The sequence below is a fragment of the Phoca vitulina genome, unplaced genomic scaffold (genome assembly GCF_004348235.1).
Source record: "Phoca vitulina isolate PV1807 unplaced genomic scaffold, GSC_HSeal_1.0 scaffold85, whole genome shotgun sequence".
Classification (NCBI taxonomy): Eukaryota; Metazoa; Chordata; class Mammalia; order Carnivora; family Phocidae; genus Phoca; species Phoca vitulina.
Genome location: NW_022589788.1, coordinates 1,598,205 through 1,622,732, shown reverse-complemented (window position 1 = coordinate 1,622,732; position 24,528 = coordinate 1,598,205). Strand labels below are relative to the sequence as shown.

The 24,528-nt window shown below is 49.6% G+C and overlaps 1 protein-coding gene across 2 annotated transcripts in view; it reads right to left on the bottom strand.

The window, feature by feature from the left end:
• Positions 1-3,012: 3,012 nt before the first annotated feature.
• The window catches only part of RNF4 (ring finger protein 4), a 33,862-nt gene continuing 12,346 nt past the window's right edge, over positions 3,013-24,528 (bottom strand). For both annotated transcript variants that reach the window (XM_032395520.1, XM_032395521.1), the window contains exons 2-8: positions 23,227-23,396; positions 19,511-19,625; positions 17,363-17,442; positions 7,121-7,130; positions 6,535-6,694; positions 5,865-5,913; positions 3,013-5,321 (exon numbers count right to left, since the gene is read on the bottom strand). In XM_032395520.1, the coding sequence (XP_032251411.1) occupies positions 5,172-5,321; positions 5,865-5,913; positions 6,535-6,694; positions 7,121-7,130; positions 17,363-17,442; positions 19,511-19,625; positions 23,227-23,235 (573 nt within the window). In that variant the 5' untranslated portion in view covers positions 23,236-23,396 and the 3' untranslated portion in view covers positions 3,013-5,171. The remainder of the gene's footprint in view (positions 5,322-5,864; positions 5,914-6,534; positions 6,695-7,120; positions 7,131-17,362; positions 17,443-19,510; positions 19,626-23,226; positions 23,397-24,528) is intronic.

Below are 24,528 nucleotides of genomic sequence, written 5' to 3'. Positions count from 1 at the left end.
TTTATAGCTATAAATATTCCCTGAGCACTGCTTTCACTGATCCCTGAAGTTTTGTTTTCATTTTCATTCTTCTCAAAGTTATTTTCTAATTTCCTTTGTGATTTCTTCTTTGACCCACCAGTTGTTCAAACATGTTGTTTAATTTCCACTTATGAGTTTTCCTGAATGTTCATATCCTATAACATAGTAATTTCACACTTAAGTATATGCCCAACAGGTATGGGAGCAAAACCAAAAAAGACATACAGAATGTTCACTCTGGGCTATTAATAGCCGAAACACTTAAATGGCTTAAAGAATGGATAAACTAAAGCATATTCATCTCATGAAATACTACACAGCAAGCAAATTAATAAACTACACATGAATGAATCTCACAAATATAACACTGAGCAATAGATGCTCCCAACCCCAATACATTTATCTTTCATCCATTTGGAAGTTCAAAAAACAAGTAAAACAAAACTATGTGATTAAGGTTGCATGTTTGGTAAGTGTAATTATAGTCAAAGGAGTGATCTCCATAAAAATCAGTATAGCGACTGCCTTAGGAGAGAAGGCAGTGTTTTGACTGGGAGGAAGGACAAGTAGGGGCTTCAAAAGCATCAACAACATCCTGTTTCTTGTCATGGTTGGTTGTTTCATGGGCATTTGACTTATGGTAATTCATTGAGCTATACTTTTTTTTTTTAAAGATTTGTCAGAGCGAGTGAGCGAGCAAGCGAATGCACAAGCAGGGGCAGCAGCAGGCAGAGGGAGAAGCAGGCTTCCTGCTGAGCAGGGAGCCCGATGTGGGGCTCGATCCCAGAACCCCGGGATCATGACCTGAGCTGAAGGCAGACGCTTAAAGACTGAGCCACCCAGGTGCACTGAGCTATACTTTTTTAGGTAATTCAGTGAAGTGTGCTTTTTTGTGTGCTATGTTTTATGGCGTAAGTGATAAATATAATGGCCTTATGTTGGTTAACAACCTTAAGTACCTCATAAAAGCAAAGGCAAATATTTTCTGGAGGAACACCCACCTTCATTCCAGTTCTCAAAGAATTTTCAGATTTTTTTTTTTTTAAAGATTTTATTTATTTATTTGACAGAGAGAGATAGCGAGAGCAGGAACACAAGCAGGGGGAGTGGGAGAGGGGAGAAGCAGGCTTCCCGCGGAGCAGGGAGCCCGATGCGGGGCTCGATCCCAGGACCCTGTAATCATGACCTGAGCTGAAGGCAGACGCTTAATGACTGAGCCACCCAGGTGCCCCGAATTTTGAGATTGTGTACCAAGTTACATGGGCTCAAAATAAGGGAGGAAGTTGCTCACAAAACACACAAAGGAAGTAGTCATTAGAGAGAGCCAGCAAGAATAAGACTTCAGAATTAGACCCAAAAAGGATTTGGATGTGGAATTAACATATACAGAACATAAAACTGACAAATCTCTAATAAAAAAGGCATAAATACTAATGATAAAAAGATGCTAGAGATTAGCTTGTAAGAGATTATGAACAATTTTTTGCTCATAATCTTGTAGAGATGAAATGAGTTCCCAGAAACTGGCAACTTAACAAAACTGACAAAAATGTGTATTCTCAAACATCTGAAAAATATCAAATCAGTATTTATTATTTTTTAAAGATTTTATTTATTTGACAGAGAGAGACATAGTGAGAGAGGGAACATAAGCAAGGGGAGTGGGAGAGGGAGAAGCAGGCTTCCCGCCGAGCAGGGAGCCGGACGCAGGGCTCGATCCCAGGACCCTGGGACCATGACCTGACCTGAAGGCAGGCACTCAACAACTGAGCCACCCAGGCGCCCCTCAAATCAGTATTTTAAAATCTTTCTTCAATGAAAGCAACAGTTCAGAGATCTTATTTATGAGTTCCATTTCAATCAAGGTAATAATCCAAAATCAGGACAGAGAGAAAACTCTAGTCTCTTTGTAGGGAACTAGCCTAAGTGAAACCAAAACCTGGCAAAGACTAAGAAAATCATAGGTCACTGTAACTACATACAAACATGGATTTCAAAAAAAACCCCCCAATATTGGCAAAACAAAGTAAGTAATATATAGAAAGAAAACATCATGAACAAGGTGGATTTATCCAAGAAATGCAAGGTGGTCGTACGTTGGGGGGAAAAAAAATCAAGGGACGTTAACGTAAATTACCTCTTCTTTCCCTAGAGTACTTTCAAACCTTAAGGACTGCAGCTTACCATCCCCTCTTGCTCTCCCAGGACCCCTGTAACTGACCTTTGCATTTTGACTTTTCACTGGCTTGGCGGGGGTGGGGGGGTGGGGGACACAGTTGCCCTCAAGGAATGTACACCCCAGGAGGGCAGCGATATACATGGGTTTCTCAATACCCACCAGAGCCAAGTGCAATACCAGGGCATGAAAATTATACAGCGTTTGAATAACTGCATTTTCCTCTGATCTAACTTGACTCCAACTGAAGGCAGGGCCTCTGCGCTCCAGGCGGCAGCACATCCACCTTTTCTATCTCTGGGGCCACTCGACAGGCATGGCGAAAGGCAAGCTCTGCCAGCACCAACTGCCCGGGAATCCCAAACCCACGCTCTTTCCAGCTTTCCTGGCACTGATCACCCAGGGCACTGACCAGCATACCATGCCCCCCTGGGCCCCGCCCCAGAGTGGAAGGTGACCACGTCTGGGTGGCTGAGGCAGGGGTGCACCACGCTGTCAGAATCCCAGGTCCATCTGAGTCCATGCTGCTCAGAGGCCCTCTCCTGAGCCGGCGCTGCTCAGACAGCCCCACAGCAGCCTCACTGCTCAGGGCCGAGGTAAAGATTCTGCTGAAGGATCCCAGGGCTTGACTTGTGGTTCCACGCCAAGAATGACCTCTCTCACCTGCTGGTTTCTGGATCAGTAGCCAGACAAGCAGATTTCCTGCACACTCTGACAAAATATGCTAAACTGGAGGCAGACAGGAATCACACATCTTGGGTAAAAGGGGAGAAAATCCATCCCAGAGAGCAAATGAATGCACGAAAGAAATCTGGTTTCAAATTAATGGTTTTATTTCCATCTGTAACACTAGCAGAGGAGTCCGAAACAGACTGATGTACATGGATATAGTTTAAATGTAACAAAGAAAGATTTGAACTATGTACAATGAAGAAAGGAAAATGATTTTTTCTTATCGTTTTCCTATTTTGCAGTTTCTAAATAGTAGAAACTAAACATTTTTTTCCCAATTTAATTTAGTATGAAGGAATACCACCTTTATGATCAACCATTTGTCCTTAAGCACAAAACTTAAAGGAGATTTTGGATGCATGGTCATCTTGGGTTTCTGAAGTCTGGGTACTGCTGTAACATAACAAAAGAATTTCCACGAAGCCCAGAAGGAACTTAATGGCAATGATGTCCAAATAGAGGACAGACATACCGAGCATCGTGCCGATGAGAACTGACGTCCTGCCCTCCTCAACTCCAAGTAGAAAATTATTATTTTCATCCAAATTAACTGGAACTGAGCCAAACAGTTAAAAAGTCAGAATGAAGAATAAAACAAATTTCTTTTCACATAGAGGAGGGACACTCCTTCAGCCCCGTTTAAAGTGAATTCTGTGCCGAGTCCCTGCTCCTTCAGAAGGGTAAACTGAAGGTCAGTTATTGCTAGCAAAGCCAGAGGAGGCCCCGTTTCCACCTTGAAGATGTTTCACACGGAGAGGCTGTTGGTTTGGCTTAAAGCCCTCTGAGAAAGAGGAGTGCAGAGGCGGAGGCAAGTTGACACGGCAAGGCCTCTCCCCCACTAGCTGCCCCAGGCCCTGTGCTGTGAAGGGCAGCTCAGGCCACCCCGTTCCTCCTCGAGGACCAAGAGGCTCACACCCAGAAAGTTAAGCAGAGCGTTTGTTATCTGGCTGCCTTGGGGAGGAGAGGCCACCATACTTTGCCAACCAAACCTATGGAGCAGTCAAAAGCCCAAAGGATCAAAGCCTGAAAGGCCAGAGGAGCGGCTTCTAAAGTGAATGTCAATTGGTGTGGGGGTGTGGGTGAAAGCCAAAGAGCCCTGCTAATGGCAGGTGGGCCAAACTCTGAAACTCCGGGAAGCCAGGACTTGGACAAGAGCGTGGACATGGGTGGCTGGTAAGGCCACAGATACTGCCACCACCTCCCAGTACTGATGCTTGAGTAGACATCAGGCAGTAGGAACTGAGGACTAGAGGGCATGTGGCAAACAGGATAAATTTTATCAGAAAAGAGAGAGGGTACCCGACCACATATCTGCCCTCTAGAGCTCGCAGGGCCTGTGCCAGGTGAAAAACTCTGGGACATGGGTTAAGTTCCTGAGAACAGGTGGTGAATAGGACGGGGTGGGACAGGCACTGCTCCACAGGCAACGTGAGGCCTCTGAGGGGACGCTAAGAGTGCTACATCTCCTGGGCTGCTGAAAAGTAGGCAAAGATCAGGCTTTATTGCACATTTCGTTCTTAGGAACCTGGGAATTGCCCTGTAGAGATTCTCTTGATCTGCAGAAATCCCTGCACATCAATGCTAAGGTGCAGGTGGGATCACGAGTGACCTCTGACTCTCGAGGGAAGAAAAAGTCCGGTGGTTGTCTTTCCAGGGCCGTGCTCACACCTGGGATCCTTGGGCCGGATGGACCTTGTTCTGCTTGGTCACTGTGGCAGACAGATGCCTGGGTCGATGTCGCTCGCCCGGGGGAGCTGGGCGGACCTGCGTGCTCTCTGACCAGGGCCAAGATGCCTGGGTCGAGGTCGCTCGCCCTGGTGCTCTCTGACCAGGGCCAGCCCCTTGACGACGCTGCCCAGAGGAAGCTGGGGCAAACTTTCCAAATGGGGAAAAATTTCTTGGCAAACATGCAGGTTCCAGAAAGAGGCTAGAACCACGAGTCTCAGTTCCAATGTGCCTAACTCCCTCTCTCCTACCCTGGAACCAGACCACCCAGAGGAGGAGAGATGAAGTCCCCGGCCTGGGCGGCCCTGGCCCCAGCTCCACAGCTGTAACCTGGAGGTAACGAAAGGGCCTAAGGGGGTTGGAAACAAAAGAGCAGTTTACATATCAGATGTTGGTTTTGAAATATAGTCTTTTTGAGCTCAGGAAATTGAGGCAGAGAACCCACGAAAGGCTGTGTGGAGAACCCAGCCAGGCTGTCTGTCTGTTCGTCCACCTCTCCTGAGCAGCTCTCCACACTTCATATATAAATGGGGTGGTATCGTTTGTGGTTGATCTTTTTCCTGCAAGTTGGGCAAGTGTTAGCATTCTTGAGGGAGTCACGGAGGCATTGGCTACAAAAGACGTGGCCACATTCTGTAGAAACAATGAGACGTCCATTCTGTACAATCTAGGAAACAGAAGACGGAACAGCCTTCATGTTTGCCCTGGTCCCAGAGCAAGAGCAGTCCCCAGAGAACCTCACTTCTGCTGAGACAGGGGAGGAAGGGCTGGGCAGGTCTGGAGAACTGGATACCTACCTGCTCCGAGTGTCAGGCAAGCGGGGTCTCTGAAGCCACGAGCAGAGGCAAGAGCCACTCTCCTGGCAGCAGCAGCCCAAGAGGGTTGGAGGGACCCCAGACGCCTGAACCCACAGGCCTACAGAGGTCTGGGGCAGTACCGGATGGCTCAGGGGCCACAGGAAGCACTAGTAGCTTCTGCTGAGGCTGGAACGGGGAACGCACAGGATGGACACACTTCACGTGGAAGCCCAAGGAACACAGGGGCCAGAGGTGAAGGCTGCAGGGCCCAAGAAGAAACATGGGCCAGCCAGGCCTGACTGCGGAAGGGAGGTTTCAGATCCCACCGACAGAGAAGACCCTCTCTCATCTCATTCTTTCACTGAGGCCATGTGGAAACCAGAAGCAAGGAAGACACAGCTAAGGTTGCTTACCTCAGAGTACCCGTCCATGCAGATCGGACAACTGACAGTACCAGAGGGCCTAAAATCACAGTGCTTCATGTCAGTTCCTCAGCAAACTCAAACTTTCAATTACTCTAAGTGGCTTCATAGAAGCAGCCCGTACCCCTTAGCATAGGCACCGGGAAACTTACAGAAAGGCCAGCGGCCCCAAGGGGTGCAACGGGGAGGCAAGAGGGGAACCGAAGTGCAGACAACTGGAGGTGCCCTGTCCTCCCAAACGCGCAGCCTGTGCTCTCTGCCTCCCTGCCTGGGTCAGGAGCTCTGCCTAGCACCTCCGAGCATTCCTGCTGCAGATCATGGGGAGCCACAGGGTCTGCTCTGCACGGCAGGTGGTAGAGTGTGCCACCGGCCCAGGGCTAGTCACACCCACCCTGCCAGTGCAGGCACAGTCTTGTCCCGCTGGGAACGGCTGAGCTGGCTCTGAATCCAGGCCCACCTGCACCCACCTGCTGGGCGGCTGCTCTGACAGGACCTTCTCAAGCCATGGGCTCACAGAACTTGCGGAAAGGTCCAGTATTTCCAGTACCCTACCCCTGAGAAATGGAAGGGGGTGGGTAGAGGATCCCTATTCTGGGGGACAAGGGGTCCCACGTGGCCAGATGCATCTGGTAAGGCAGCAGGGCGGTGGGAGTGCTGGTACCTGAGTCCCGTGGCTGCCTCCTCCCTGGTGTTTCGGGGGGTGTGGGTGGTCACGTACACGTCTCGGTCCCTGGATAGCTCCTCGTCATCACTGCTCACCACACAGCTATCGGCGTGGTCCTGACGTGGCCGCCTCGCGTTCCTCCTTGGCCGCCTCCTTTCTAAGATGGGAGTCCATGCTCAGGGCAGGGTTCCCAGCCCTATCACCTCACCACCCCCTTCCAGCCTGGGAAAGGCCAGTCCCAGACCCGAGAGGCACAGCCACCACCACCCAGCCCCACCCAGCAGGCCCTGCCCAGCTACGCAGAGGCCACCCTCCGGTCTTCCCAGGAGCCCCACCCATGGCATGAGCATGTGTCTGAGCTGGGGGGCCGTCTAAAGCCTAAGATGGCGAGCATTCTCCAAACTCCAATGGGACCGTGGTTCAGCACTAGCAGTGCAGTCTCCTCAACAAGCTCAGAGCACTGACTGCAGGCTTCTTCCCACCCAGCAGTCTCACACCCACGGGCCTGGCAAGGACTTCAGCGCTGTACCCCCCACCCACGTCCATTCTGTATCCAAACCCAACGAAAGAGGAAACCACTCACCGTCAACAATCTTTTAAAAAGGAGGAAAACAAAAGAGAAAGACACAATCAGTATGACATAATATACTCTATATTTTAAAAAACTTATCTAAAATGATAAAATTGAAGCATTTCTTGTTTCAGATGCAAAATCCTCAGGGGACCAGGACTGGACAGGTGCAGGGAGAGGACCTGCCGCAGCCAGCACCGACAGGACATCCGTACACCTCTCCTCTCCAGTAAGGCCCGTCCCAGGCGCCTCTGCCTCCCGGCAGCTGACACACTGCCCTTGTCCACCAGGTGCTCAGTGAGTCTGGGAGCTGCTGGCCTTGTGACCTGGGGAAGTTACTTACCCTCTGGGAGCTGTCAACTTTCTCTTCTGGAGAACAGAGGCACCAATGCCCACAGCTCACCATACTGTTGCAAGGACCAAGCAAGACAACAAGTGTCACAGGGCACTAGGGACACGGAGCCCAGGATTAGCTCCATACGCTCTCCTTGTCCGATGGGGCCGGGGATAAGAGTAAGAATCTTGTATGCCATGCACGCTATGCCAAAGGCAGAGCCTTACTGGGAGGAGGGTTTACAGTGTTTGTTATTGGGAACAATTAAGTAATTACACAAAGTAGGACATGTAGCGGCCCATGAGTGGCACACCAAGGACTGAGATCAATCCGATTCCGTGTTCTCTGGGCCTAGGAAAAAGGTACTGAGAACCTGACAAGGCCACATCTGATTACTCAAACTTACACTAGGACTATTTTTGCTACAGTAGTTTCATACCCCATCTCTTCAATCCCCTCTGAGCTCGTAAACCTGTCTGCCTACCCTGGCACCAGGAGCACACCCTTTCCCTCTTGCTCATCACAGGCCATCAACTTCAGGAAAGTGCTCCCGACTGTTGTTCAAAGGCCTGCTGCCCACCCCTTCTTGGCTAACGCCCACGGTGGAGGGCATGCCAGCCTGCCCTGCAGAAACCGGAAGCTCCCTCCAGCCCAATTCCCTCATGGCAAGGGTTCTGAACATGAATTAGGAAGTTCCCCCCAGTGAGGGGCACCTGGGTGGCTCAGTGGTTGGGCGACTGCCTTTGGCTCAGGTCATGATCTCAGGGTCCTAGGATCAAGCTCTGCATCGGGCTCCCTGCTCACCAGGGAAGTCTGCTTCTCCCTCTGACCCTCCCCCCTCTCATGCTCTCTCCCTCTCTCAAATAAATAAAATCTTAAAAAGAAAACAAGAAGTTCCCCCCAGTGAGACACTCAGAGGCCAGTTTCAGCGGCTGCAGGTGGTGGTGGCGGCAGACACGGCCGGCGTCGTGGCAGGGGCCGCACTGTCCTCAGCGTGGGCCCCTCCCCCCTGGCAAGGAGCTGTGGTCGTGTTTCCTTGAACCCAAAGAGATCAGTGCAGATGGTGGCTCCCACCTCCCGCCCTTCTGCTTGGGGCAGAGGTAACAGCTTCCATGGTGGGTCAAGGCTGAGATGTCTAGGGTTATTCTTAAAGACCTGCTCCTTTAGCCTTTTCAACACCAAGCAGCAGCTCTTCCTATCTATTAAAATGCATTTATGCTTTAGAACAACTAGGGTGGATTCAGTTTTCCAACCTGAACCCTGACAGATGCAAACAGCCATCCCGGGAAGGAAGAAGGCCTGAGCATAAAGATCTTCATTGTGCAGATGAGAACATAACCCACACTTGGAGCTACCGAAGGCGCTCCTTCTTCCCCCTCGAGGAGGCTGGAGTGTGTGACTATGAACTTGGGGGACTGTCAATCTCATCATGGGGATTATGTACTGGAAAAAGAGCTTGGGCTGACAGGAGGTGGAGTCCCTATGAAGTCTATAAAAGGGGAGCTCTGAATTTAGCCAGGACCAGAAGGAAAATCTCCTGTGGGCGAGGATGATCCCAGCTTTCCAGCACTCCAACACTGCCTCACCTCCATTTGCCACGATGGGTCACCTGACTAGGTGTGGAGACACCTGGAAGGAATAGGATGCTGCAGGCTCCCCGGCGAGCAGTGTGTGGGAACTGAGTCTCCACAGGCTCTTGTGAGTCAGACCCAGCTCACCTCCAGGCAGTGCCGAGCTTGGGCCAGACCTGAGCCCCTGGGGAGGTACATTCGCGGCCTCGTCTCAAGGCTCAAGACAGGTGCTCCTTACGTAACTACTGGGTAAATGAATACATAGTGACCAGAGAGCTCCCCTCACTGGTGATGCCTCTGTCCCCATCTTCAACACAAAAGCTCAGAGAGGCAGCTTCTTGCCCAAAGGGTAGAAAACAATGGTGCCACAGCCCGGCTGAGGGACACGCGACACTGTGACTGGTGCTCCCTCCAGCCAGCAGCTGAACCACATCAAATTCCAGAACCCCGGTAGGTGTCCGCAGGCACTCTGCAACGGCCCTTCCTCATGCCTGGGACCCTGAAGGCAGCACAGTGCTTCCCTGGCACAAGAGACAGAGGCGTGAAGGGTAGGGGAGGTCGGTGGGGGGGGTGGGAGGGTGGGGGGAAGCTCTGGGGCCTCTGATCTGGCCGAAAGGCCTTTAAAAGAAACAAAACCCCTGGTCTGAACAGCTGAGTTAGTACTGTGGCAAGTGGCCTGAGATCAGACCCTCTGGCTTCTCTTTCTTGACTATGGGATAAACTGCAGGTCAGAGCACCAAGAGACAAGTGACATGTCTGGAGAATGGATGACCCACAGTAGGCACCCGGACTCCAAGTCGGTCACGCGAAGGCCCTTTGAGTTTCTGAAGCACAGCTGAGCCTCAGAACGCCTGCAAGTGCTGACACCCACGTCACAGGCCCCTGGTCAGAGGGGGAGGACAAGCCCCTCTTCTACCAATGGACAAAACCCCTGGCATTCTAGGTCCCTCCTGGGGCTGCAGCCAATATGCTGGGTGAAAAAATGGGACAAGACCAAGCAGGAGTCCCTGGGGTCCTCTGTAGACAGGCGGACCCCTGGCATCTCTAAGAACACTCCCCCAGCCAGGAGCTCCGCAAGCCACTTGCTTTCGATGACCTCCCCATGCAGCTTGGCATGTTGCCACACGGGAAAAAACAGCCACCTCCAAGCACTGTGCACGTAAGCGGCTAGTCTTTAGCTTCAACAGTCGCACACAGCACACAATTACAGAGTCCTAATCCTGCAGCCGTGCCAGGAGGACCAGGAAAACTGGTTCTGACAGTTACGTTCCAGTCAGAGTTCATGCTCCCTGCCTGTTGCCCTGATTCCTGGACATGGTGACCGAGCCATTCATTCTTCATAGAGAATTATGTTGCTTCACTCATTCTAGCAGTCACTGGGTACCCCTCAGGCCCTTGACTAGTCCCACAGAGATGGACAGGGCTCTGTCCTTGCCTGCAAGGGAGCTTCGGTTAAGCAGAGCCCCCCCCCCTTTTTTAAAGATTTTATTTATTTATTTGACAGAGAAAGAGACACAGAGAAGAGAGGGAACACAAGCAGGGGGAGTGGGAGAGGGAGAAGCAGGTCTCCTGCTGAGCAGGGAGCCCGATGCGGGGCTTGATCCCAGGATTCCGGGATCATGACCCGAGTCAAAGGCAGACGCTTAACGATTGAGCCACCCAGGCGCCCCTAAGCAGACCCTTTCAAGAGACTCATGAATGAAGAACTAGGCGGGTACGGAGCGAAACACAAATAGCATGACTCACTGGTATGCCATGGAGACAGACCAAAAAGACATTCCAGGGAAACCAACCTGACTTTAAAAGAAACTCTTTGAAACAACAAAAACAACACTTTTTTGAAATTCAATGAGGGAAAACAGTCTAAGCAAATACGATTTTCATTTTTTTTTTAAAGATTTTATTTATTTATTTGACAGAGAGAGAGACCATGAGAGAGGAAACACAAGCAGGGGGAGTGGGAGACAGAGCAGGGAGCCCAATGCGGGGCTCGATCCCAGGACCCGGGGATCATGACCTGAACCGAAGGCAGACGCTTAACGACTGAGCCGCCCAGGCGCCCCACAAACACCATTTTCAATATCTTCCCTCTTAAAGACACAAGTTTCTTAAAGAGAGGAGTAAATTTTTTCTATCAATGCGTCACCCCCTGTAGCTAGAGCAGAGGCTGATGTGCTACAAATGCTCATGAAGGGGCGGGCGCCTGGGTAGCTCAGTTAAGCATCTTCCTTTGGCTCAGGTCATGATCTTGGGGTCCTGGGATCAAGCATGGCGTCCAGCTCCCCATTCAGGATGGAGTCTGCTTCTCCCTCTTCCTCTGCCCCTCCCCTGGCTCGTGCACTCTCTAATAAACAAATAAAATCCTAAAAAAAAAAAAGTGTTCTGAAAATCTTATTTCACCTATTAAACCACGTGAGAAAGCAAGAGGATGGAAAATATTAGCAGAGCTTTCCAATAAATGGCAGGCTAGTATTTCCATCAACTTTCGCACTGAAAACCACCAAAACAAGATAAAACATACATATTTTTAAATAAAGAGGCATCCAAGAACATACTTGGTCAAACTGAAGGGAATACAATAATCCAGAGGGAAAAAAAGCACAGAAGATTCTTCAAAAACTGAAGCTTACTTGTGAAAGCCTCACCACGAAACCAAAGCCCAGGCAGGACCTGTGGGGGCAGGTCATCCAGTGAAGGCCAGCTACCTTGTGCAAGCCAGGCTCAAAGAAAAGTCTCAGGAATTATCAAAGAACTGACACACACAATGTATTTTCTGACCAATAATGCAATAATTCAAAGAATCAGTAACAACATGGGATGCCTGGGTGGCTCAGTTGATTAAGTAAGCATCTGCCTTTGGCTCTGGTCATGATCCCCGGACCCATCGGGCTCCTCCTCCCTCTGCCTTCCATTTCCCCTGTTTGTGTGCACGCGCTGACAAATAAATAAATCTTAAAAAAAAAAAAACCAACCCAAAAAAACACGAATCTGTAACCACAACAAAAAGGAACTAAAACCCCCACATGTTTGGAAGTTAAATACTAATTTGATAAGTACACGGAATTGAACGTATAATACTAATAACAAAATCTGTAGGATATAGCTTAAAAATATAATCTTAAAGGCATTTATGAGAAAAGAAGTGATGAAAATTAGTAAGTTAGAAAAACAGCAAAATAAACTCAAAGAAAAAAAGCAGCAATCCTGAATGAAAACAAACTTACACAGAAAGGAACCACAAAGCTAAAAGTTGGTTCTCTGAAAGATCTGATAAACTTCTGGTGATACTAATCTAAAGAGACAGAAAACACAACCAACATCAGAAGAAATGAAAAAGGAGCCATCACTATGGGTTCCACAGAACATTAAGACATCACAAACTTATACCAATAAAAGTAAACATTTTAAAGGAGATTGACAAATTCTGAAAAACTTGAGGCTAGGTACCTTGACTGTGGGGTTCTACTAAACTTGCAAGGAAGTCCGGAGGACAGAAAAAAGGGTGCCCGACTCACTTAATAAAGATACCAGTACTCTGATACCAAAAACCTCATAAGGTATGTGTACAAGATAAAAGTTACAGACAAACCAATTCTACTCATGAAGAGAGACAGAAGTCATACATAAAACAGTAGCAAACAGAATCTGGCAATATATAAAAAGACCACAACATTTTATAGTTTAACACTAAAAACCAACGTAATTCTCCTCTTCAACATATGAAAGGGGAAAAACTATCATTCTGTGGAAGTGTTAAAATTCAACATTGATTCTTTTTTACTCAAGAAGAAGCACATTTTATTTTTTATTTTATTTATTTGAGACAGAGCACGCGCATTCGTGCAGAAGCATGGGTGGGGGCAGAGGGAGGAGAGAATCTTTTTTTTTTTTTTTAAGATTTTATTTATTTATTTGACAGAGAGACACAGCAAGAGAGGGAACACAAGCAGGGGGAGTGGGAGAGGGAGAAGCAGGCTTCCCGTGGAGCAGGGAGCCCGATGTGGGGCTCGATCCCAGGACCCTGGGATCATGACCTGAGCCGAAGGCAGACGCTTAACGACTGAGCCACCCCGGTGCCCCGGGAGGAGAGAATCTTAAGCAGACTCTCATGACCTGAGCCGAAATCAAAAGTTGGATGCTTAACCGACTGAGCCACCCAGGCGCCCCAAATTCAACATTGATTCTTGAAGAAACTTGCAGACCAACAGAAAATAGAGGAGAATTTCTCCAATCTGAATAAAGGGCATAAACAATGACAGCAATAAAACCTACCACAGAGAACTTATTTAGCGGTCCAAGTCTGAAAGGATTCCTTCAGATTTGGGATGAGACAAGAATGTCCAGGACTGTCACCATTTTTATTCAGGCAGTGCTGATTTTTCTTTAGCCAGTGTGTTAAGAAAAAAAAAAAAAGGAAATAGAAAAGAACCACAATTTATTCTGTGTACACAGAAATCCAAAAGATTTACAGATTAAGAATTGCTACATTGAAAAAGTACCAAGAGATAAAATCGATTGCATTTCTTTGTTTTTATTTTTTAAATATTTTACTTATTTATTTATTTGAGAGGGAGAGAATGAGAGAGAGAGAGAGCACAAGATGGGGGGAGGTCAGAGGGATAAGCAGACTCCCTGCTGAGCAGGGAGCCCGATGCGGGACTCGATCCCAGAACTCCAGGATCATGACCTGAGCTGAAGGCAGTCACTTAACCAACTGAGCCACCCAGGTGCCCCTGCATTTCTTTATATTAGCAAATAAAAACAAAAAACAAAAGGAAATTTTATAATACCATTTTTTAAAAGATTTTATTTATTTGACAGAGACACAGTGACAGGGAACAAAAGTAGGGGGAGTGGGAGAGGGAGAAGATGGCTTCCCACTGAGCAGAGAGCCTGACGAGGGGCCCGATCCCAGGACCCTGGGATCATGACCCGAGCCGAAGGCAGGCACTTAATGACTGAGCCATCCAGGCACCCCTATAATACTATTTTTTTAAATAAAAATTTTATTTATTTGAGAGAGAGCGAGCGAGAGAAGGAACACAAGCAGGGGAGTGGGAGAGGGAGAAGTAGGCCTTCTGCTGAGCAGGGAGCCTGATGCGGGGCTTGATCCCAGGATCCTGGGATCATGACCTGAGCCGAAGGCAGACGCTTAACTGACTGAGCCACCCAGGTGCCCCATACCATTTTTAATAGCTTCTTAAAATACTATGTATTTAGGAATAAATCTTTTTTTTTTTTTTTTTTTAAGATTTTATTTATTTGACAGAGAGAGACAGCGAGAGGGAACACAAGCAGAGGGAGTGGGAGAGGGAGAAGCAGACTCCCCACCGAGTAGGGAGCCTGATGCGGGGCTCGATCCCAGGACCCCGGGACCATGACCTGAGCCGAAGGCAGACACCTAAGGACAGAGCCACCCAGGCGCCCCCAGGAATAAATCTTCTAACAAAAGATTTGCAAAACTACCACAAGGAACACTACAAGACCTTACGAAGAGGAGCTAAAGACCCCACCTCAAACCACACACAAAAAATTCAAGTGTGTTACAGACTCACTTGTAGAAAGCTAAACAGTAAAACTCAGAATACAGAATGGATTTTTACATGGATTATCTTCAACAAAGTGATAAATTCAACTGTATTAAAATTAAGAACCTCTGTACATAAATCGAAAAGAAAAAGACCTCTCAGAAGAAGACATAAAACCTAACTAGTGGCAAGCTTATACTTAATCGCTTATAAAGAATTCCTAAAACAAAACAAAACAAGGCAGAAAGGGGTGCCTGGTTAGCTCAGCCAGTAGAGCATGCAACTCTTGATGCCGAGGTTGTGAGTTCAAGCCCCATGTTAGGTGTAGAGCCCACTTAAAAAGATGTCTGGGGAACACACACACACACACACACACACACACACGCACACACACATGTGCGGCAGACAACCAAATAGGCGGGGAGAAGACAAGGGGTTGCTCCGTTCTAGATCAGTTTCTTTGGCTATTGTAAAAGTTGTACATACAACATGTGCGTAAAAAAAAAGATTTTAACAGGAACTTCACAAAAGACAAAAATGAACTACCAATGAACACAAAAGGTGTTCAACCATCAGACTGGCCAGAAGTAAAGTGGTGGTGAGCACCGAAAACACTGGTAAGAATGTGAACAAGCACAACCCCTTTAGAAAAGAGATTGGCATTAATCTAGTAAAAATCAAAGATACACATGTCCTGGGATCCAGCAGTGATGGCCTTTTTTGGGTATGCGATGCCCAAAATAAACGTTAATTTGGAGAGAATATACCTAAGCAGAGATGTACAGAAGTGTTATCACTTCTTACAGTATTTTTTAGTTCTCTTAATTCACTGGGGGCTTTGGAGTCTTTAGAGAGTTGGAAAAAGAGTCTCAGTCAAGTTTCTCATCAGAGGGCTCACTAAAGTTCTGAAGTCGGGCCTGGATGGGGGGATGCAGATATTCCGGTCTTTAAGGTACAGAGCTAGCTTCTCCCAGCAGGGACAAAGAGGTACACGTGGCCTGTTCCCACAGATTCTGGTTGAACCAGTAAGGTCACCCCAATTTGGGAACCAATAATTTATCCATTCACACTCTCCTGCAGGTGAGGCCTGGGGTCACCCTGAACTTAAAATTCACCTAATGGATGCTCCTTGTCCTAAGTTAATACTATTAGTTTTTCCAAGTAGATACGCTTAGAGTGAGAACTTCAGCCTTACATGTATTTCTCACTCTAAATTTAAAAACTGGCATTTGAATTTATTAAAGCAAACAACAAAAAGTAGAGAATGGTTAGAACCAGGAGTGCTATAAAGCCCAAGACAATTATTTTATGGCTGGGAACCTGAGACCATGGTAAGGTAAGTCCTATGACCAAAATAACCAGTATACCTAGGACCAGAAAACCAGGACTCCCACCTCCTAGGCCAGTCCCCCCTCCCCCCATCTCTGGCCTCTGGCCAGCCATCCACTCCCAGGGCAGCTCCCCCAACCCTACCAGTCCTATTCTACATCTCCTGATGACTCTCCATGCCCAGGGAAACACAAAGAAGGTAGGAAAGGTCAGGAAGGGGCCCATTAGGAAGGGCAGTCTAGTCATTAAACAAAGAAAAAATCCAAGGCATGAAAGGGGATTTCATGATGGGGGCATGTCACAGAACAGAAGTCAATCATTGTCTCCTTGAGGGCTGCAAGGTCTTAGAAGCAGAATCTTGGGTTTCCCTCTGGGGCTGCAGGTCAGAGACTGAGTGTCAGAGAAAATACGGGTTTCAGCTGCCATTCCTTGGGGGAGCCCAAGGATCCCTAGGATCCACTGTGGAGTCCACGTGAGCACAGGACAGAGTGGGGAAGGATCTGTGCCAACAGGTATCGAGGGGGCGGGGGGGGAGGGCGGCGGGTTGCGCAGACACACAGCAGGACTGGTGGTTTTCAATCAAGACCAGAGTCTAAACCTCTAAATCTGTCAAGACAGTTCCCCATCATCGCCCTTCTTTTCTTTTAAAGAAGTCTTGAAGCTTCTCAGCGCAACCCTATTCTGAAATTGTAAGCATAATCAGAAGAAGCCAAGGACCAGTGGGCCCCAAGGCCATGGGGAGACTCCGTTACTACCAACCCCAGTCCTCAGCAGCACCTGCCTCCGACTTGCTCCACTCCACGAACTGCACATCAGACCAAACAGCGCTCAAAAGGCATCCTAGAGAGGCAGCCACATGCCCCCACGTCCTGGAGCAGGTCTCCTTCCCCCAGGGCTACACGGGGCAAGTGTGCTCTTTGCCAGGGTCCACAGCTGGTGCCACGGGAAGGGGGCACAAGCAGCTTCCCAAGCCCCATCCTCCCTGGAGTCAAGCAGCGATGCAGGGTGCCTGCTCCCTCCGGCAGTGCTACGCAAGCCTTCTCGTCCCCACCGGCTGGGAGGGCGAAATCACACTTACCGGGCACCACTAGGTGCCAGGCACTCAAATCCAGGGTGACTTTTAACCCTCCCAATATCCTACTGGCACGGAGGGCATATCCCTATTCAGAGTGAATGAGGCTAAGAACTTGCCCGAGGTCACACAGCTGGTATAAAGTGCAGAATAGGGGACAACAGAGGTGGGGTCTCGGGGCTCCCGTCAGACGGCTTCTGTGCCAGCCGTGGAAAGGCCAGGGCCACACAGATTTACTGTCCACAGGTAACAAAGCCACAACAAAGGATTTTCCAGAAACACTTTCTATCTTGGGCTCTAGTCACTGAGTGCCTGAGTTTCTCCGGCACAAACCATAACCTGTGACCAAGGCCTTCAGAAGTTGGTGCTGGCCAAGTTCCCACAGCCAGGAAGGATCACCCGTCCCGCTCTGACACTTACCACGACAGAGTCATTGTGAGTCAGGTCAACGACCACAGGCTCTAAGGATTCACAGGTGAGATCCACTATTTCATCTCCAGCTTTAAAATAAAGCATTTTGACAAGCATTAGGAAAAAAGTAAAGGCATACCGCTCTAAGCTTCATTAAATGATTGCATATGGAGCACAGGCTTATCCCAAACTAAAACCCCCTCAAAGTACAGAATGAAGAACCATCAGGTCCAATCCCTTTTTCAGGGGTGACCGAGTACCAATGAATGCCCTTTCAGCATTTTGAGTGTCGGTATGTGGTTTTGACAACTACACCAAGGGGAGGGGGGTCATGTCTGTGTACACACACCCCTTCATCCCTGTGGCCACACATTGTCACACAACTAGGCCTCAGTGCCCCCACCTGCCCTGTACAGGGGAGAGGCAGAGACCTACCTGGGAGTGCTGGGGGACATCTGGGGAAAGGACCAGGCATGCTCACCTCAGGGCCTTTCTCTTTGGCATGGACCCGCCTTAAACCTCCTCCTCGAGGCTGCCGCTCTCCCACACACCTCGTCAGGCTCAGTTCTGCACCCTCATCAATGAGATATTCATCTCCATGTGGCTCTCAAGCGGGACAACAGGGTGCTTACTGATCCCTTAGACTCCCAGCACACACCAGAATGGGCTGGGCCTGTTCTGTAGCTTGCCTCTGAGCCCTAGGATCCACTGTGGAGTCCACGTGAGCACAGGACAGAGTGGGGAAGGATCTGTGCCAACAGGTATTGGCACTTCTGTGTGGCAGGTAAGACTGAACCACAGAGGACAATTTCCATTTATATTAACTAAAAAAAGATTTACGATCATTTTTGCTTTTATTATAGCACTAAAGAAATACGAGAGTAGGATTTTTAGAAGTGGTATTTGTTTGGAGACAGTAACTCAAAACATTTAGCAATTCAAATTTGCTTTATTTTCTTCTATTAAAAAGTCTCATAGGAGTAAAACCAACAATATATCAGAGATTGTAATTTATACAAAATGACCTCGTCCTTTTTAAAAAAAAGCCCATATACTGATATACTCTAAGTCACAGAGCCGTTCTCGTTCTGGTGGACATAACTTCTGGCTCTCACAAAAGCCATACTCCCACAAGCAGCGTGGCACACAGTCCTGCACGCGTGGTAAGGCGGCCTGTGGGGAGGGGAGGGCTGTGCGGGACAGCAGTCAGGCCCGAGACCCCTCGCGCGCCTCGTGTCCCAATCAAGGGGTCTCCCGCGCCAGCCTCTAGTGCAGGACGGCAGAATTCGGACGCCAGGGCATCAAGTTTGGGGCAGAGGGAAGGGAACAGCAGGGCGGCCAGGGTCTCAGCCTCTAGGCTTCTAAGAATTCACAGAAGTGAAATTCAGGAGCCACAGAGACGATACTGAGAACTTCACTTCTCTGAAGGGCCCATGAAATCTACCTCAAGACAAGCTCCTTCTCTCTGTCAGTTTTCAGGCATCATAGTCATTAAAACAATCTCAGTACATGCAGAGCAGAGACTCAACTCAGGCCATTTGCCATCTCCCTCAGCAGGCAGAGGGGGAAAAAAATCAATCTGCCTCTGCCTATAGCAACTCCCTCCAACACAGGTGGCTCTGTCCACAGACACGCCTTCGTGGGAAATTCTGTGTCTCAATGAAAAAGAGAAAAGGAAAGCCTGAGTACTTCAGGAGGCCAAGCGCACTGGACGTACAGTTTCAAATCGAAAAGGTGGGCCCGGGGCGGTCTCCCCTCCCCTGCTGCACATTCCCAGAAGGCTAACTGGTTAGCCGTGCTGAGTGGCTGTCAAAACCCGTGGAGGTCTTACGCCACCAAAGAGGGAAGGTCTTGCTCAAGTCAGCTTTCAGTTTTGAGTGGTGGGTGAGTGCACGACTGTGCAGGTCTTACAAAGACAAGGACAGAAGCTGCCGTGTGCACGTAAGTGTTAGTTAACAGGCACTGCGCTAAATGTTCACCTTAATGACAACTCTACGCGGTGGCATCAGGACGATCCCAGTGGGAGGGTAATGGAGGCTCAGGCAGGTGGTGTGGCCTGCACAAGGCCCCACAGCTGGGGGGCTCCAGTGCTGGACTCACCCATGCACACTGCACCCTGCCAGCACCCCATGGTCACAGCATTCCCGGCGATCTTACCACTTTCCACAAGTTCTATGGGTTCTGCTTCCAAGGCCATCTCAGGAGTGGACGCTGCTTCCCGAGTTCGCTTCTGGGCTTGTCTAGAATTTACTGTGCCACCACGGCGCTTTCTCTGAGGGTATCCAGGGGAAAGAAACAGTCACATGAGCCCCTGACTGATACAACTTCAACAAGAAGAATAAAAGGTCAACATGGGAATGGCTCAACTCATCAAGAAGAGTAGGGAGATCACGGGGCGCCTGGGTGGCTTAGTCAGTTAAGCGTCTGCCTTCGGCTCTGATCATGATCCCAGGGTCCTGGGACTGAGCCCCACCTGGGGCTCCCTGATCAGCAGGGAGCCTGCTTCTCCCTCCCCCCTCCCCCCAGCTTGTGTGCGCACATGCGCACGCTCTCTCTCTCTCAAATAAATAAAAAACCTAAAGAGTAGAAAGAGTAAGAGACCAGTGAGCCAACCTGAGGTAATGGGTCCTTTCAAAACGCGACATTCTAGGACACCTGGGTGGTATAATCAGTTAAGCATCTGACTCCTGATTACAGCTCAGGTCATGATTTCAGGGTTGTGAGATTGAGCCCCGCGTTGGGCTCTGTGTTGAGCATGGAGCCTGCTTGAAATCCTCTCTCACTCTGTCCCTCCCCCCTCTCTAAAAACAGTAACAAAAACAAAACTTGACATTCTAGAACACTGAATATTTAAAAGAGAAATAATCCTAAACATATAGTGAACATGAACTCTATAAAGCTAAACTTTGTTATATCAAACTATTGGTCTGTCAAAATTACCTGATACACAACTTTATACAAGCCTCTGACCCAGGTCAGGACTTGGCCAGAAACCCCTCCTTTTCACCAAAAGTAGCAGACCCGTCCTGCTTGGATCTGTATTTGGCCTCACTGAGGCCATTCTGTTGTTTCAACCCAAAGACCCTCAGTTTCCCACATTTCCATCCACTGTGGAAAGTGGGTTTTTTCTTTGGGAATTCATCAACCTTTAGGGTGCTAGTCAGTGCAGCTCATACCCCCACAATCGTGGCCCTGAGCTCAAAGAACCAAAGTTCCCAGTGGCTGCCCAGGAACCCTGCCTCCTGGAAGGCTCAGGCTCTCAGCTGGCGCTATCTGCAGTCCAAACTCCCCGAACCAGCCGTCTCCCCAGTCCTTGAGCGCCGGCTTCCCAGCACGCTCCAGCACTTCTGACCAGGCTGGCCCTAAAACCCACGGTGAGAACACGCCCTGTACGGCCTTCCTCAAGAGACCCAACCTCCCACCTGACCCTGTCACCTTGTTATTCCTACCCTGCAGGGCCCCTGCCAATCCCGGCTCCCTGTGTTTCTGGTTCTCACTGCCACTGGGCCCAACCATGCTCTGAACTGGGTGAGCTGGGGTGGTGATTCCTCTACGGAGCCCAAACCCTCACCGCACCAGCCTTGCAGAGCTGGCATGCGGATGAGAGGGCACGATGTATGCCAAGTACTGAGCACAGACACAGGATGCCAGCACAACCCTAACTCCTTGGCATGCCTTACTAAGCATTCTGTCCCTGGAAACTCTGTAAGGATGGACACCGTTGGTGAGATGCTAAGCGTGCTGGCCAGGCAAGAGAGAGAGATGCCTGACTCCTGCTGTATTCCAACCATGCCTCAGTAGCAAAAGGCAGCCTGGGGAGTGTCAGAAATTAAGATTTGGGTTTAGCAACTTCCTGTGAATCTAAGGACAGAGAACCATCTCCAGGAGGGCCTAGGGACAAGCGACCACAGTTGTTCAAAATTCTCCCGCCAGGAGCTGCTGTCTGTCTGTCGAGGGAGCTGCCACTCCAGCCTCAGCAGAGTCTACGGCCCAGTGTCCACCGGCTCCCCTCGCTGCCACCAGAAGACCTGGGCTACTTGAGTTTTCCCCGTTTCTCTCTGAAGTTTCTTTGTATTTTCCTTCCTCTGCAAAGGACCAAATATTTCTTAGGAGATGCTGCTGAACAGAACCCTTCATGCCCCACCACGGCCACCTGTACGGTTTCTGGTCCCCACCGAGGGGAGCAAGCGGCAGGCACGGGCCCTGGCCAAAGCCGAGGTGCTGGACTCGGACACCACGGGCACTGCAGCAGCATGTGCCCTCCCTGCTCACCACCTCTACCCTACACCCCACAGCAATCCTCTTCCCTGGCAGCTTTCTCACCCCTTCCGTGCCTGGACTACCCATTCCTCCCCCTCCTCATTTGGCCAATTCTTACACAGCTTTCAGAAACCTATGCGAATTTCACCTCCATTATGAGGCTATCCCTCACCCTCCCAGGTCGACCATCTCAGGATTCAGTACCCCTTCTGAAGCCCTGCACCCCCCACATTCCCCAGAGGGCAAGGGGTAGGGGACTCCTAGCTCAGGGCCAGCCTCCAGAAACCCTAGAACACCGGCAGAGATTCTCCCCGCTGCCCTGTTACTCTCAGCGTGGCTGCCTCCCTTTGCACGAGCAGGAGAGGTTCACAGCCTTCAGTTCAAACTGACCACGTAAGTTATTTACGCCATTCTGAGGAAGCTTAACCAACTTCTTCACAGTCACATAAGCTACATTGCTCTACCCAGATCCTGCCTGGGCAAGGCGTGGGCTTCAGACGGGAGGTGCCCAGGCTCAGGACATCTGTTTCCCTACAAGTGAGCTGCAGGGACAATCTGCAGATAAGGAGTCAGAGTGGGAAGTCACCTGCCTTTTAAAAGGGTAGGTCCAGGGAAACAAAGGCCCTTTTGTGTACAAACATCAACGGTGGGCTCTGAGCACTCTAGGCACTGGGAGTGGTCAGGACGAGGTGCAGCCAGGGGCAGGGAGTGGAATCTACAGGATTTCTACTGCTGTTCAGTCTCACCCTGCCCGCACGCTCACAGCACCTCTGGAACCTGGGGAGAGACTATGACGCTGTCGTTTCCCAGCTGGTCCACCTGATACGAATCCAGTATCTCAGAAAACAACTGTTTTGAGTTTAGATCATATGAGCAATCTGGTCAGCAGGGAATAAACTAGGGAGGGAGACCTTCAGGCAATCTTCTCTGGAGCTCAAGGGGCTCCAGGGGACACCTGCTAACAGGGCACAGCCTCTGCAGTCTGATAAATGCTCTGAACAGACTTACCAACTTTGGTCATTGAGTGTAAGAAAACTCTCACGAAGGATCATTACCACTATGCTCATACTGGACCAAAAACTACACAAGGAAAGGAAAGAGAAGGGAAAATGGAACACTGGATTGTGAAGGATTAAATAAACCAGAGCCCTGGCATTTCCAGGACACAGACAGCTGCTCTGGGGATAGAAAATTTCCAAACCCGCAGGTATTACTGTTGTCTTCAGGACACCACCCAAAACACTGGACTCCTCCAGACAACTAAGTTGTGTAGCTGCCCTCAGTCCTGTACGCTTTTCCTTCGAGAACAAGGGTTACTGAGAGGCACCTTTATGGTACTCTCGTTAATGTGCCCTAGGAAATAAGGTTAGTTGCTTAGCCTCGAAAATACAATTCATGAGGGGGCGCCTGGGTGGTGCAGTCGGTTAAACGTCTGACTTTGGCTCAGGTTGTGATCTCAGGGTCCTGGTATCGAGCCCCATGTCGGGCTCCCCGCTCAGCGCAGAGTTTGCTTGTCCCTCTGCCCCCCCACTCCCACCTCATGGGCACACTCTCACAAATAAATAAAACAACAAAATCTTTGAAAAGAAAATTCACCAGCTGATAAAACTCACAGTACTCATTGTGCTCTCTGACGTCACCCTACAGAGGAGGAAGGGACCTGTACAGAGGTTGGGAAGGAAGCTGAACGTTGACTGTTTTCAACTTCTCACATCCGCTGGTTACTCATCCTCTGGCTAGCAGAGCAATTTGCAGCCAAGTAGATTTCCAGTATCTTCAAGTCCTGAAAAACAAGGGTATCAAGGTGATAACTGCTCCCACCTACATCATCAACAAGAAAGCTCAGTTCGATCCTTTACTGGTACTTTGCTGAACACTACATGTAACTCATGTGCTTGCTTGCATATTCTTGAGAAGCAAGCACTCTTATAGAGCATTGGGCCACTTGATCCCAAAGCCTGAGATCAGACCCATTATGCCGCCGCCTGCCCTTCTTTCTGGCGGCTCAAACGCATCCAGAGTCTTGTGCCAGCTGCTGGGAAAAGGCAAGAGAATCTAAACGGCCACACATGACCTCGCGGACTCCTTGCAACCAGGTGGGCATGGAGCTTCTGAGGCCAGAGCAGAGCCCAGGGCCTCTGGCTCTTTCCACAACTTCACTGTTGCCCTCTGGAGGAGCTGATAATGCAGAGGAGGAGACGAGAGTCACCTGCCCTGATTCACCCTGCATGCCTAGCTGAGACTTCTGTCACTGGCAACAGGTGAGTGGGACAGAACCAAGAAACTGTGGATTGGGAGGCTAAGTGGGAGGTTCCAGGAAGGGCGGTGAAAGCAGCAAGTGAAGCACCTGCTAGAGAACTGAAAGGCCCTAGGATTTCATTCAGGGCCCTCCGCTGGGAGGCGGAAGCTACCCAGTGTAAAGTCAGTGTCAGAGGTGCAGTGGAAAAGGGAGCAAATGAGAAACAAAAACATGGAGTCAGAAGCCAGGAGTCAGCGTGTGTGTCACCAGGGTAGAAGGGGCAAAGCTGGCTTCTGGCGGGGGAAGCCCTGAGCACTGGGCAAGGCTGAGGGACTCAGGGAGAATCAGAGCAAAGAGGAGGTTCTGTGGTCACCCACCCTGGGCAGTAGTGCTCTGGACAAGGACAGGGGTTCTCAAACTTGAGCCTGCACCAGCCTCACTAGGAAGGCTTGTGAAACCAGAGTCTCTGACTCAGCAAGTCTGGGATGGGACTCAAAATTTTGCATTTCTCACAAGTTCTGAGGCAGTGCTAATGGTGCTGCTCCTGAGGCCCCACCACAGGAACCACTGGACTGGGACAAGGGCCTTGGACAGAAGTAGGCCTATCTGAGAAGTGCGGAGACAGCAGGAAAGACAGGACCACTCTCAAATCCATCCACCCAGTCATCCCCACGGC